This window comes from Amblyraja radiata, chromosome 21 (assembly GCF_010909765.2).
Source record: "Amblyraja radiata isolate CabotCenter1 chromosome 21, sAmbRad1.1.pri, whole genome shotgun sequence".
Lineage (NCBI taxonomy): Eukaryota > Metazoa > Chordata > Chondrichthyes > Rajiformes > Rajidae > Amblyraja > Amblyraja radiata.
Window position 1 is genome coordinate 28,923,940 of NC_045976.1, and position 14,724 is coordinate 28,938,663.

Below are 14,724 nucleotides of genomic sequence, written 5' to 3' on the forward strand. Positions count from 1 at the left end.
CTCTCCTCTCCCCCCCCCCCCCTCTCCTCTCCCCCCCCTCTCCTCGCCCCCTCTCTTCCCCTCCTCTCCTCCCCCATCTCCTCCCCCCCTCTCCTCTCCCCCCTCCTCTCCTCTCCCCCCTCCACTCTCCTCCCCCCTCTCCCCCCCCTGTCCTCCCCCCCTGTCCTCCCCTCCCCCACCGTCCCTCCCCTAAACCCTCCTCCCCTCCACACCCCTACCCCTCCCTGCTCCCCACCTCTCCCCGTCCCCTCATCTCCCCCCCTCTCCTCCCCCTCTCCTCCCCCCTCTCTCTCCTCCCCCTCTCTCTCTCTCTCTCTCTCCCCCCTCCTCCCCTCCATTAGCGTGAGTGCGGGAGGGGGGGATAGTTAGTGTGTGATGCTGCATGCCGGCCCCCCCCCCCCCCCCCCCACAACCGCACGTTGGGGGAACAGACCCAACGGGTCTGCACTTGGTCTAGTATATTACTAAACGTCTGTTCTTGACCGGTTTTGGTGATCTGTGCTGCGATTTCCGAGAGAACGCTGCCACCTACGGCCGTCATTTTTTGCCACCTCGCTCAGAGCCGCCCTCCGCCGCATGTGTGCCGAGGATTTTTCCAGTCGATGAAAAATGACAGAGATATTAATGATTTTACAAAATTCCCCATTCTCTCTGCTGCCCCCACTGGCAGCAGGGGGGAGGGACTATAAAACCAGGTAGTGGTGTGCCTCATTCGGTCTCTTCAAGATGGAGGAAGGCAGAGGGTCACGTTTCTCTGAGCTGTGAATAACACTGAACACATGTCCACACTACTGTGAGTAAGTACCCTTAATGTGGTTTGAAAAGGAAAATATGGTTAAAGTAAAAAAGCACTGCCTGCAAATGGTTGTTTGGGGGGTTTGGGTTGAAATAAAAAGGCACTCTCTCTCTCTCCTCCTCTCCCCCCCCTCCCTCTCCTCTCCCCCCCCTCTCCTCTCCCCCCCTCTTCTCCCCCCCTCTCTTCTCCCCCCCCTCTCCTCTCCCCCCCCCTCTCCTCCCCCCCCCTCTCCTCCCCCCCCCTCCTCCCCTCCCCCCCCTCTCCTCTCTCCTCCCTCCTCTCCTCCCCCCCCTCTCATCTCCCCCCCCCCTCTCAGCCCCCCCCCTCTCCTCTCCCCCTCTCCTCTATACTCTCCACTCCCCCTCTCCTCCCCCCTCTCCTCTACTCCTCACTCCCCTCATCTCCTCTACTCTCCACTCCCCCTCCTCTCCTCTACTCTCCACTCCCCCTCCTCCTCCTTCGCCCCCACTCTCCTAGCCCCCCATCGCCTCCCCCCCCTCCCCAATCACCCCTCTCTCTCCCCCCCCTCTTGTCTCCCCCTCCTCCCCTTCACCCAACCGTCCTTCCCCTAAATCCCCTTCCCTCCACACCCCCTACCCCCTTCCCTCCACCCCCCCCTCCCCCTCCCTGCTCCCCACTCCCCACCTCTCCCTCCTCTCACCTCATCCCCCCTCTCAGCACACCCCTCACTCCCCCCTCTCCCCCCCTTTCCTCTCCTCTGCCCCCCTTTCTCTTCCTCTCCCCCCCCTTCTCCTCTCCTCTCCCCCCCTCTCCTCTCCTCTCCCCCCTCTCCTCTCCTCTCCTCTCCTCTCCCCCCCTCTCCTCCCTCTCCTCTCCCCCCCCTCTCCTTCCCCCCCCTCCTCTCCTCTCCACTCTCCCCCCTCTCTCTCTCCCCTCTTTTTCTCCCCCTCCTCCCCTCCCCCACCGTCCCTCCCCTAAACCCCCCTCCCCTCCACATACCCCCTTCCCTGCTCCTCACCTCTCCCCCTCCCCTCACCTCTCCCCCCCCTCTCTCCCCCTCACTCTCATCCTCTCTTTCTCCTCCCCTCCACCCCCACCTTTCCCCCCTCACCCACCCTCTTCTCCTCCTCTCCACCCCCCTCTCCCTCTTGCCCCTCTCTCTGTGTCTCTGTCTCTGCCCCTTCTCTCTCTGCACTAACTCTCTACCCCCCCCCCCCCCCCCCTTTCTAGATGTGACTACAAGTTGGGGGCTATGCGTCAGTAGATAGGGTGGTTATGGGGTAAAAGGAGCAAATTCATATATTAATATAATATCAAGGGGGGTAATTAGTGTGAGTGCGGGGGGGGGGGGATAGTTAGTGTGTGTGACGCTGCATCCCCCCCCACAACCGCACGTTGGGGGAACAGACCCAACGGGTCTGCACTTGGTCTAGTACCTTATATAGATTGGACTGACTGCACAGACAACTTCCTCAATCATTTCAATGGAAGGGCTGCCATGGGACTAAATTAATTTCGATTTATTTTTTTAAATCTCTTTGACATTATTTTTTAAATTAGCATTCAGATGTTTTAATAACGTTTTTCCCACAGTTTAAATAGATTATAATACTTTGCATGCTTCTAAATGTTTTTGGATGTCAGAAGCAGAATTTGTGACAGCTCCGATAACTGACTAAATTTGGACTGTGACTGTCATAGACTTCAACTATATGTTGGGCAAGTTTTCTGGCTTCCCAAAGTATAGTTTAGTTTAGAGATACATCGCGGACACAGGCCCTTCAGCCCACCGAGTCCATGCCGACCAGCGATCCCCGCACATTAACACTATCCTGCACACATTAGGAACAATTTACACAAACACCAAGTCAATTAACCTACATACGTGTACGTCTTTGGAGTGTGGGAGAAAACCGAAGCTCTCGGAGAAAACCCATGCGGTCAAGGGGAGAACGTTCAAACTCCGTACAGAAAGCACCCGTGGTCGGGATCGAACCCGTGTCTCCGGCTCTGCAAGCGATGTAAGGCAGCAACTCTACCGCTGCGCCACCGTACTGATACTATTTATTTCACAGAGGCTCATTAACACCACATATGGAGTTGGCCTCTCTCCACAAGTTCCTACTTGGCAGAAGCAAGCAAGTATGGTGCAATTCTTCAGTTTCCAACAAATGCGTATGGCTCACCAATGACTAAATTCTGGACCATTAAATCAACTCTCTCATTCTCAGCATGATGCAAGTAAAACATGATAAACTACCTTTAAGCAGAATTTACTCAGTATATTAAACATAGAACTGTACAGCAGCAGAATTGGCCCTTCAGCCCACAATGACCCTGTTGAATATATGCCAGTCTTTCTAATTTCCCAATCGCTAACAAAACATTTGTATTGATCAAGCCAATTGATGAGTAATTTAGACACAAGGAACTACAGATGCTGATTTTAGACTTTAGAGATACAACACAGGAACAGACCCTTAAGCCTTGAAGAAGAAAATATATCATATCATTTCATTTTTTGTACATCCCAAACATTTTAACAGAATCTACTTTGTGGTAATACTGAAATTAAAAATACCCAATTGTAAATAAATATGACTTCCCCGCAATTATATAAAAATCACTGGATTGGAGAAAATTAAACTTGGACACGACTGTCATTGACTACAATTACTCGTCTGCAACAACTAGAAATATAAATTGTTGCGGCATAAATTTGAATATGCATTTAGCAGCATTGCTTTCCAACACATTGACAGTGGTGATGGTAAACATGACAAGATATAGCCTATTAATATCAAATATTTCTTGACTTTTGATGTCATTTAAAAAAAAATAATTCTGACACCATTTTTTATTTCCAAAGTTAATTTCAATGATGAATAACCAGAGGTTTCTGCAACTCTGCAGAACAGCTTTTAAATGGTCATACTTATTTGAAATATTAAAAGCTCAAAACTTTAACCTGCCAACTGATCACAACTCACTGTTCCAAATTGATTGACTGATTTCTCAGTCTACGTATAAGAATTTTCTTATATCCACGTACACTTCAGATCTACGAAGTCTGTTTTATTGCACATTATGCCAATTTTGCCTATGTGAAATTTCTTTATCTATATTTGTATAAGGTCTTAAACCTTTGGCAAGATGCAGTTTCCACACTTCATACCTCTGTGACTGTGAAAAGCAGTGTGAATGTACTGACCACCAAATCCAACAGCAATCAGAGATACTGAGCAGGGGATGTGCAGTAATGGAAGAAGAAAACAAAATACTTTCTCCTCAATAGATCCTTCAACCAGTAAAAAAACGTACCAAATGTCTCAGCTCCTTCAAATCCCGACAGACAGTATAGAATACTCCAAGCAGTATGTTAATGTAAGACATGTAAAAATCTGCAGAAAATTCCGGAGGATAATCGCGTGAAAGAATTTTCAGGATGTCATCTGTTAAGAATACGAAGATAAATTAATAGCAATTGCCACAATACATTTAAATTTGTGTATCAATCTGCAGAGGAGTTTAGAGCAATAAACAATATCAAATTGTAAGGAGGGAAGTTACAATAAGCAAGAGCAGAACGTCACTAATTCACCATCCTAATTTATTCTATGCTGGAGGTAGATTACAATTCTCAAGTGCTTCAACAGAAACCAATTTATATTAAGTAATAAACAATGAAATATATTTGGATGATATTAATATGGGAGAAAATGAATGACTTTGCAAAGTCATAGTTGCAGTTGCAGCTGATAGAATTAATAGCAAATTATTGATCTATGTTAAATTATTTTGAGAATGGAATCTGTTACCTATTTGGTGGGGTTCTTTAAAAAAAAAAAAAGAAATCCAACCTGTGCACTTTCCATAAAGCATTCATAACATGCAAACCTAAGACTCGAAGAATCTGGGATGGAGAAGCTTAACTGGGCTGAGCAGCAAATTTACTTCAGAAAAAGTAAAGTAAGCATGCAGGTGCAGCAGGCAGTGAAGAAAGCAAATGGCAAGTTGGCCTTCATAGCGAGAGGATTTGAGTATAGGAGCAAGGAGGTCCTAATGCAGTTGTACAGGGCCCTGGTGAGATCACATCTGGAGTAGTGTGTGCAGTTTTGGTCTCCTAATTTGAGGAAGGACATTCTTGCTATTGAGGGAGTGCAGCATACGTTCACCAGGTTAATTCCCGGGATGTCGGGACTGACATATGATGAAAGAATGGATCGACTGGGCTTGTATTCACTGGAATTTAGAAGGATGAGAGGATATCTTATAGAAACATATAAAATTCTTAAGGGATTGGACAGGTTAGATGCAGGAAAAATGTTCCCAGTGATGGGGGAAGTCCAGAACCAGGGGTCACAGTTTATGAATAAGGGGTAGGCCATTTAGGACTGAGATGAGGAAAAACTTTCTCACCCAAAAAGTTGTGAATCTGTGGAATTCTCTGCCAAAGAAGGCAATGGAGGCCAATTCACTGGATGTTTTCACGAAAGATATGGATGTTTTCACGAAAGAGTTAGGGCTAACGGAATCAAGGGATATGGGGAGAAAGCAGGAACAGGGTACTGATTTTGGATGATCAGCCATGATCATATTGAATGGCGGTGCTGGCTCGAAAGGCCGAATGGCCTACTCCTGCACCTGTTTTCTATGTTTCTAAACATAATAGTGTGGAATTTCAATTCATAAAGTGTAATGAATAAAATCATACAATATGAAACATTTTTATTTTTTTTAAGAAAAGTGAGACGACATGCTATCAAAAAATAAAAACTGTATAAAGAGGCACTTTACCTATGCTGTAGTCCGGAAAATACAAGGTTAAAGGCTCAAAGCAGCCAGTATTTGGCCGAAATTTTTCCCAGACAATTTCACTGATGAAAATAACAGTGACATTTGTTTCAGCCTGTGAACAAGACAATTGTTGACAATTTTAATAAATTACAATCACAATTGTTGACAATGTTGATAAATGTATGATATTCCATACTTATTTAAAAAAACGATGTGATCATTGTTCACATTAATTCTAATTATTTGCATTGAATTTATGTCCTGTTACACCTCGTTGTTTTTAAATACAAGATCCAGCACCGATTTACAGGCAACTGGTGGTCCGGCACCTCCTTTAATCTTGACAAAATTACGAGAGCGCACTTGAAATTTCCCCCACTCCCTCAGAAGCACCCCTGAAAATTTGCACCTAGGCCGGGTGAGGCTGATCTCGATTTCATCGGGACTTCCGCAGCCGATCGGCGGGTCGAATATGCCCCTTGCAGCTGGGGCTCTGGAATGGCCCAGATGGATCTGGCAGATCCGTTTCCATAGCTGAATTCCGATGCCGACTTTGCGAGCCGATATTTCAGCTCTTCGACTGCCTTGGTGGACCATTCTGGTATAGTGGACTCCTCTCAGAGACCGTCACCTCTGTTGGTCCGGCAAAAAACGGATTATCTGGAAAGGCTCTGAAACCAAGGGTGGCGGAAAATCGGTGATGGATCTGTATTGATTTTAATTCCAATCTATTGATTGAGCAGCACACACTCAGAGACATTGCTTTAGATAGTTATACTAGATAGATGCTCAAGAGCATCTTTACATCAGAAATTAAAAACTGTGCAAGACATCTCTCTGCCAGAGAAAAGATTCTTACTGTACCCTATTGATGCATTTCCTAATTTTGTAGATTTATTAGGTTCCTCCATAGCCACCTCTGCCCCAAGGAAAGGAATCCCAGCCTACCCAGTCTCTTCTTATAACGAAAACATCCTATCCCAAGCAATGTGCAATAGCCTAACCAATGTTTTATAAATTAAATCCCCGATTTTATAATCCGTCACAGTTATTGAAGGCAAGAATACCATTTGCTGCCTACTTTACCATATCCACCAGTACTGCTACTTTCAAGAATCTTTGTTTGAACACCAAGTTCCCTTTGTTCCTCAATACTTCCCAAGGCCCTCACGTTTATGGTGTATATCCTATCCTAACTAGACCTGCTAAAATACATAACCTTGAACTTATTAGGAGTAATTTCTGTCTGCCATCACCCTGCCCAGTTTATCAGCTGATCAGTACAATTCTGAGACTATCTTCTTCACTATCCACCCGATCATGGATCCTGCCTCAACAATTTCCTTGATGAAGCCAATCTATCTCTCAAAGACGTGTTAACCAGTCAGCGGAAAGACAATACACGATTACAATCGAGCCATTACAGTGTATAGATAAATTACTGTTACTTAATGAGTTACATACCAATTCTTGGAACCTCAAAAATCCTGGCAACAGGTTTGCATCCATTTCTCTTAGCTGTTCTGCATTGTCCAACACCTTAAATGGGACATGCAAATAGTGAATGAAATAATTAAATAATAAATATTTCCCTCCAGTCCGTACTAATCTAATCATTTACATGCAGTTTCCGGACTCGCCGAGGTAAAAGAGGTTTGAGGAGGTACATGTAAATCTCTGTCTAACCTGAAAGGACTGCTGGGGTTCCGGGATAGAGGTGAGGGAGGAGATGTTTGTGACAGTGTTACGATAACCCTAGCTAAAAGTTACAAAAATCCAATGTAATTTCAAAATCACTTACAATGTAGACAGTTTGATTGAGCAGATTCTGTTCACGGACCACTTGCTTAAATAGTAGAACAAATTCATTAAGAGTATTACACCGCAAATATGATAAGCATTCATTCTCAGAGGAGAGCCAATTACCCCGCAGTTGGTTAAGTATTTGTTCAAAAAGCATTCTTGAGGAAAAGCACTCCACACAGTTCACAATTATGTGGGGAAACTGCAATAAAACAAAAACAAAAAATCATAATAGCCACAAAGCTAGCAGAAAGCCACAATGACTGTATATATAATTTTCAGAATAAGGCAGAAAACATTACAGTTCAACAAAGTTCAATCCCTACAGCTGGACTTTGTTTTTCTTTAGTGGATTAAGTACAGATACTGAGGCTGCAGTACCAAGTTTCCTGGGAGCATGAAGAAATAAAAATCCAGCATGTAAGCCATTCATACAAAGGTTGAAGGTGATATCTACTAGAATCTGTTGGTAGACAAAAATGTTGGAGAAACTCAGTGGGTGAGGCAGCAACTACGGAGCGAAGGAAATAGGCAACGTTTCGGACCGAAACCCTTCTTCAGACTGATGTGAGGATGGGGGAAAAAGAAAGGAAGAGGAGGAGCCAGTGGGTTGAGGGAGAGCTGGGAAGGGGAGGAGAAAGTAAGGATTACCTGAAATTAGAGAAGTCAATGTTTGTACCGCTGGGGTGCAAACTGCCCAAGCAAAATATGAGGTGCTGCTCCTCCAATTTACGGTGGTCCTCACTCTGGCCATGGAGGAGGCCGAGGACAGAAAGGTCGGATTCGGAATGGGAGGGGGAGTTGAAGTGCTGAGCCACCGGGAGATCAGATTGGTTATTGCGAACCGAGCTGAGGTGTTCGGCGAAGCGATCGCCAAGCCTACCCTTGGTCTCACCAATGTAGATCAGCTGACATCTAGAGCAGCGGATGCAATAGATGAGTTTGGAGGAGGTGCAGCTGAACCTCTGCCGCACCTGGAAAGACTGCTTGGGTCCTTGAATGGAGTCAAGGGGGGAGGTAAAGCGACAAGTGTAGCATTTCTTGCAGTTGCAAAGGAAAGTGCCCGGAGAGGGGGTGGTCTTCTGTTTGCACCATTTAATTCTACTGCCACCTGTATTCCTAAATTTACACATCAAAAGATAATCTGCAAAGTGTTAAAAAAAAAAAGGAGATACCAACCAGCCTTGCTATTCAATTGCTACTTGTAATTTTCCTTCCACACTCCAAAGATATACAGGTTTGTTGGTTAATTGGCTTCAGTAAAATTGTCCCTAGTGTGTAGGATACTGCTAGTGTAGGGGGTGATCACTGGTCAGTGCAAACTCGGTGGACCGAAGCTGTTTACGTGCTGTATCTCTTTAGTCTAAAGTAAAATCTAAAGCAGTCTTTTGTTGAAATCCATTTGATTGATGTTATACGACAATCTTTTGGAACTAATCACATTTCCCATTACCAGACTCAACATTTGTTTTTATTTACCTTGCATGTCTCCAACAATGTTTGTATCACATAGGTTTTCCCTGTTGCAGTATGCCCATATACGAAAAAGGAAGGGTAACTATAATGTTGAGGCTGGAATAATAAACAAAATATTTATAGATATGAAATATTTAATTTGTGCCTTTATTTCAATATCAAAAAATGTGCTGTTTTTGCATTACGCTGATATTTGTGACAAATTTTACAAAACATAATGGCTAAAGAAAGTAAATGGAATGTCTGCCAGAAACATGGAATATTTAGTTAAAGAAATAGAAATTAAATGAAAATATGAAGATTTTTTTTAAATCGCATTTCAGGTGACCCTTAAGCAATTAGCAGTGAACTTAGTACTTTTCCAACAAGCAATCACTGTTGCAGGGAAATATAACAACATTTTGTTGTCTTTTACTAATGAAAGCCTTTGTTATTTCAGATTATAGTTGAGGAATAAAACATTGGCTACAATACCAAGAGTTAGAAAAATACAATGAAAAGTCTTAGAAAAAGACAATGAAAAGTTTAAAAAGTAATGTTCACATCCTCAAGAACTAATGTATGAAGTCAATTAACTGAGGTTGATTCTTATTGTATCATTTTGACCTTCAGACTGCAGATCTCATCTGAGACTGCATTTTTCGATGGATTCCCACCCTTCCAAAACAAGCAACAACTTTACAGTAATATGTTTTACCAATGGAACAATACTTCCAAAACGAGCAGTAACTGTACAGTAATATGTTTTACCAATGGAACAATACTTAAAAATAACAAAAATAAAGATAACATGAAGACAAAAATAAAGGAACTAGAAGCACTGTAAAATTATCTTCACTTACATTTTTGATAAACTGATAATGTAAATTATGATAGAATAATATACAAACACGTTGCTTAATTTCATACTAATTCATTTAAATAAAAATTACCTCTCCTAACAGTGAGAGCAGAGTAACAATCTGAGCGTCCCGGCAAATTAGTTTCTCTTTCAGCAAAATGATTTTGTCTTTGGGATATTCAGCATAATCAATCTCAGACATCTCTAAATATCCAATAAATTCCTTCTGTAAAGAGCACAATGTAAAAACAATTAGCAAATGTCAAAGTTAAATATCTTCAAAAAAATGTTTTATCTTAAACTTGTAGATAATATTTCATTTGCCTGAAGAACTGATATTATTAATTTTGATATAAATGAACAAGGAAACTTAAGAGGCTTTTAGCTGGCACATGGAAGTGAGGGAATAGAGGGATATGGATGATGTACAGGCAGATGTGATCAGTTTAACTAGACATCATGTTCGCCACAAACATTGTGGACCGAAGGTTCTGTTCCTATGTTGTACTGTTCTATGTAAAACGCTTCAACACTATTTCGGCACGCTGGTATTTTTCTCTTTACGCTACCTGCTGAATGTAAAAATAAAACCACAAAGTGCTGGAGTAACTCAACGGGTCAGACAGCATCTCTAGAGAACATGGATAGGTGATGTTTCGGGTCGGGACATTTTGTGGTGATTGTTGTGGTGGTGCGGAGAAAGCTGGAAGAGAGGAGAGACAGTGCAAAGCCTAGCAAGTAATAGGTCAAGATCGACACAAAAAGCTGGAGTAACTCAGTGTCTCTGGCCGCATCTCTGGAGAAAAGGAATAGGTGACGTTTCTGGTCGAGATCCTTCTTCAGACTGAGTCAGGGCAGAGGGAGAGAGATATGAAAATGTATATAGAACAAATGAATGACAGATATGCAAAAGGACAAAATCAAAGCCAGCAACTATGATCAAAGAAACGTGGAGCCCACAATGGGGAAGGTGATAACGAGTGATAGTGAAACTCAACAGGACGATTGTGAAACTAGTATGTTGACTGGGATGGGGGAGGGATGGAGAGAGAGGGGATGCAAGGGTTATTTGAAGTTAGAGAAATCAATATTCATACCATTGGGTTGTAAGATGCCCAAATGAAATAGGAGGTTCTGTTCCTCCAATTTGTATTTGGCCTCACTGACAGTGGAGGCCCAGTATGGGAATGGGATGGGAAGTTAAAGTAAAATAATTTAACAGTGTAACACTGCCAAGTGTTACTGGAGGCAGGTTCAAATGCAGCATTTGATATGGGATTGGATAATTTCCTGACTGAATGCATTTGCAGGGCTATGGGAAGAGGGAAAAGGAGTGAAACAAGCTGGGTTGCAGATTTTTAGATGAGCTCATCTGTGGAGAGCACCCACTGGGAGGTCAGCAGACATGACATTCGAACAATCATGTCAAGATATGACTAAAGACATATGGGAGGATTTCATCTGCAGGTGGGCTCAGGCAGGAATGAAGAAAGGCGAGTTAGAGGTGCAAATGGATTGCTGTGGAGAGCATACGGGGATTGAAGGAAACATAATATCAAATTAGCCAGAAAAAGCAGCCTACCAGAGGACTGGGAGAAATTCAGACCAGCAGAGGAGGACAAAGGGCTTAATTAGGAAAGGGAAAATAGATTATGAAAGGAAACTGGCAGGGAACATAAAAACTGACTGCAAAAGCTTTTATAGATATGTGAAGAGAAAAAGATTAGTTAAAACAAATGTAGGTCCCTTGCAGTCAGAAACGGGTGAATTGATCATGGGGAACAAGGACATGGCAGACCAATTGAATAACTACTTTGGTTCTGTCTTCACTAAGGAAGACATAAAAAATCTGCCGGAAATAGCAGGGGACCGGGGGTCAAATGAGATGGAGGAACTGAGTGAAATCCAGGTTAGCCGGGAAGTGGTGTTAGGTAAATTGAATGGATTAAAGGCCGATAAATCCCCAGGGCCAGATAGGCTGCATCCCAGAGTACTTAAGGAAGTAGCCCCAGAAATAGTGGATGCATTAGTGATAATTTTTCAAAACTCTTTAGATTCTGGAGTAGTTTCTGAGGATTGCAGGGTAGTTAATGTAACCCCACTTTTTAAAAAGGGAGGGAGAGAGAAAACAGGGAATTACAGACCAGTTAGTCTAACGTCGGTAGTGGGGAAACTGCTAGAATCAGTTATTAAAGATGGGATTGCAGCACATTTGGAAAGTGGTGAAATCATTGGACAAAGTCAGCATGGATTTATGAAAGGTAAATCATGTCTGACGAATCTTATAGAATTTTTCGAGGATGTGACTAGTAGAGTGGATAAGGGAGAACCAGTGGATGTGTTATATCTGGACTTTCAGAAGGCTTTCGACAAGGTCCCACATAAGAGATTAGTATACAAACTTAAAGCACACGGTATTGGGGGTTCAGTATTGATGTGGATAGAGAACTGGTTGGCAGACAGGAAGCAAAGAGTAGGAGTAAACGGGTCCTTTTCACAATGGCAGGCAGTGACTAGTGGGGTACCGCAAGGCTCAGTTCTGGGACCCCAGCTATTTACGATATATATTAATGATTTGGACGAGGGAATTGAATGCAACATCTCCAAGTTTGTGGATGACACGAAGCTGGGGGGCAGTGTTAGCTGTGAGGAGGATGCTAGGAGGCTGCAAGGTGACTTGGATAGGCTGGGTGAGTGGGCAAATGCATGGCAGATGCAGTATAATGTGGATAAATGTGAGGTTATCCACTTTGGTGGCAAAAACAGGAAAGTAGATTATTATCTGAATGGTGGCCGATTAGGAAAGGGGGAGATGCAACGAGACCTGGGTGTCATGGTACACCAGTCATTAAAAGTAGGCATGCAGGTGCAGCAGGCAGTGAAGAAGGCGAATGGTATGTTAGCATTCATAGCAAAAGGATTTGAGTATAGGAGCAGGGAGGTTCTACTGCAGTTGTACAGGGTCTTGGTGAGACCACACCTGGAGTATTGCGTACAGTTTTGGTCTCCTAATCTGAGGACAGACATTCTTGCCATAGAGGGACTACAGAGAAGGTTCACCAGACTGATTCCTGGGATGTCAGGACTTTCATATGAAGAAAGATTGGATAGACTCGGTTTGTACTCGCTAGAATTTAGAAGATTGAGGGTGGATCATATAGAAACTTACAAAATTCTTAAGGGGTTGGACAGGCTAGATGCAGGAAGATTGTTCCCGATGTTGGGGAAGTCCAGAACAAGGGGTCACAGTTTAATTCTCTGCCGCAGAAGGTAGTTGAGGCCAGTTCATTGGCTATATTTAAGAGGGAGTTAGATGTGGCCCTTGTGGCTAAAGGGATCAGGGGGTATGGAGAGAAGGCAGGTACAGGATACTGAGTTGGATGATCAGCCATGATCATATTGAATGGCGGTGCAGGCTCAAAGGGCCGAATGGCCTACTCCTGCACCTATTTTCTATGTTTCTATAATCAAGATCAAATAATAGATTTAATTGTATCCAATTGTCAGTAGAACGAGATGCTGGTGACAGAAGCCAAAGATAATAATCTTTGTAGTGTTTAACTGTAAAAAACTGTGACAGGACTGGATATTAGAGAACCTGACAGTGACAATGGATCAGGAGAGATGGAGATATAGAAAATGATTGTTATATCATGTGCTGTCACCAAGAAGGTATAATACACAAGCTGCTAATGGAACATTGAAGTCAATGGGTTAAACACATCCCCTCCTGAAGTCACCAATCAGCTTCTTGGTGTTACTGACGTTGAGGGCAAGATTGTTGATCTGAAACCATTCAATCAGAATTTCAATCTTCCTCCTGTAAAATGTCAGTGAATTGAAAGATGGCATTGGAGCTGTGTCTGGCGATAGAGTGGAGCGGAGGAATGATCACATAGCCATGAGGCTTCAGTGATGATTGTACATGGATGTAATCTTTTTTAGACATTTAAACAGTTGTGCATGTATACTCTAACAAACCTCTACAGAACATACCGTGAAAACTACCATGGACAGGTCTTGTTCATAAAGATTTTGCTACAGAATCATAAGCAAAATATTACTTTTACTCTTTTTAAAATATCTGGCAGAATTTTCAGATGCACACTCCTTTGTGGGGAACATGCTGAATGTAAATTGGCTGCATTTTAAGTAAAACAGTAGCTCTTTTAAATATTATTGATAAATCTTACTAGCCAAGCCATTTATTGGGCAACGTATTTACATAGAAGAGCAGTTGGCACTGAGTGACACTGAGACTTGAGTCTGAAAAAGGGTCTCGACCCGAAACGTCACACATTCCTTCTCTCCAGAGAGGCTGCCTGTCCTGCTGAGTTACTCCAGCTTTTTGTGTCTACCTTCGGTTTAAACCAGCGTCTGCAGTTCCTTCTTACACAAACTAGTAAGGGGGCCTAACTCACTCCCCCCTTCTCACCTACCCAACTCCCTCCTCGTCAACCAAATTCTACCTTCATCCCCCACCCCAAACACCAGCTCACACCTTCCACGCCACTGACTGTCACCAACTTCTCAGTTTAATCTCCCTCGCTGCAGCCCCTCTGCTCCTCCCGCATTCTCACTCGCCGAACCACCCACACTGTCCCTCCGCCACACACTTCTTCACGGCCCTTGCCTTTCTTCTTTTCTTTTCTCCTCGCGCGCCACTTTTTTCCTCGCCGGTGACCTTCCACCCCAGCTTTCTGCGCATGCGCCGGCTGGTGTCGGCGACTCGGCGTCAACCAAAGATCCTTCATAGAGGACCTTTGGCGTCAACCGTCAACTGTTGTCCGTCTCTGGGAACAAAGATCATATTCCGCTCGGTGATCTCTGTCTGGGAGTGCGAATTTTAACTGCTTCAATGGCACCTTTGTCACAACCTGCACGAAGATTGATTCGGAATGTTTTAAATGATAATCTGATTCTAGAACTATTCAGCTGAGCAGGTCTTTGGATGCTATTTGCATCCAGTGCTCTCCATGTGGTCTTCTCTACATTGGTGATACCATGTGCAGCCAAACACCCGCGCTCTGTCCCGCCACGGTCAGTTGAA

General features: G+C 43.6%; 1 protein-coding gene across 3 annotated transcripts in view; it reads right to left on the reverse strand.

Moving 5' to 3' along the window:
* Positions 1-14,392, reverse strand: part of orc5 (origin recognition complex subunit 5) — a 57,611-nt gene extending 43,219 nt beyond the window's left edge. Inside the window, exons 1-7 of one of the 3 annotated variants that reach the window (XM_033039888.1) lie at positions 14,328-14,392; positions 9,766-9,900; positions 8,837-8,929; positions 7,356-7,559; positions 7,019-7,093; positions 5,555-5,666; positions 4,079-4,209 (exon numbers count right to left, since the gene is read on the reverse strand). In XM_033039888.1, coding sequence (XP_032895779.1) covers positions 4,079-4,209; positions 5,555-5,666; positions 7,019-7,093; positions 7,356-7,559; positions 8,837-8,929; positions 9,766-9,876 — 726 coding nt within the window. In that variant the 5' untranslated portion in view covers positions 9,877-9,900; positions 14,328-14,392. The other 2 variants (XM_033039889.1, XM_033039887.1) reach the window with 2 other exon arrangements.
* Between the last annotated feature and the right edge of the window lie 332 nt (positions 14,393-14,724).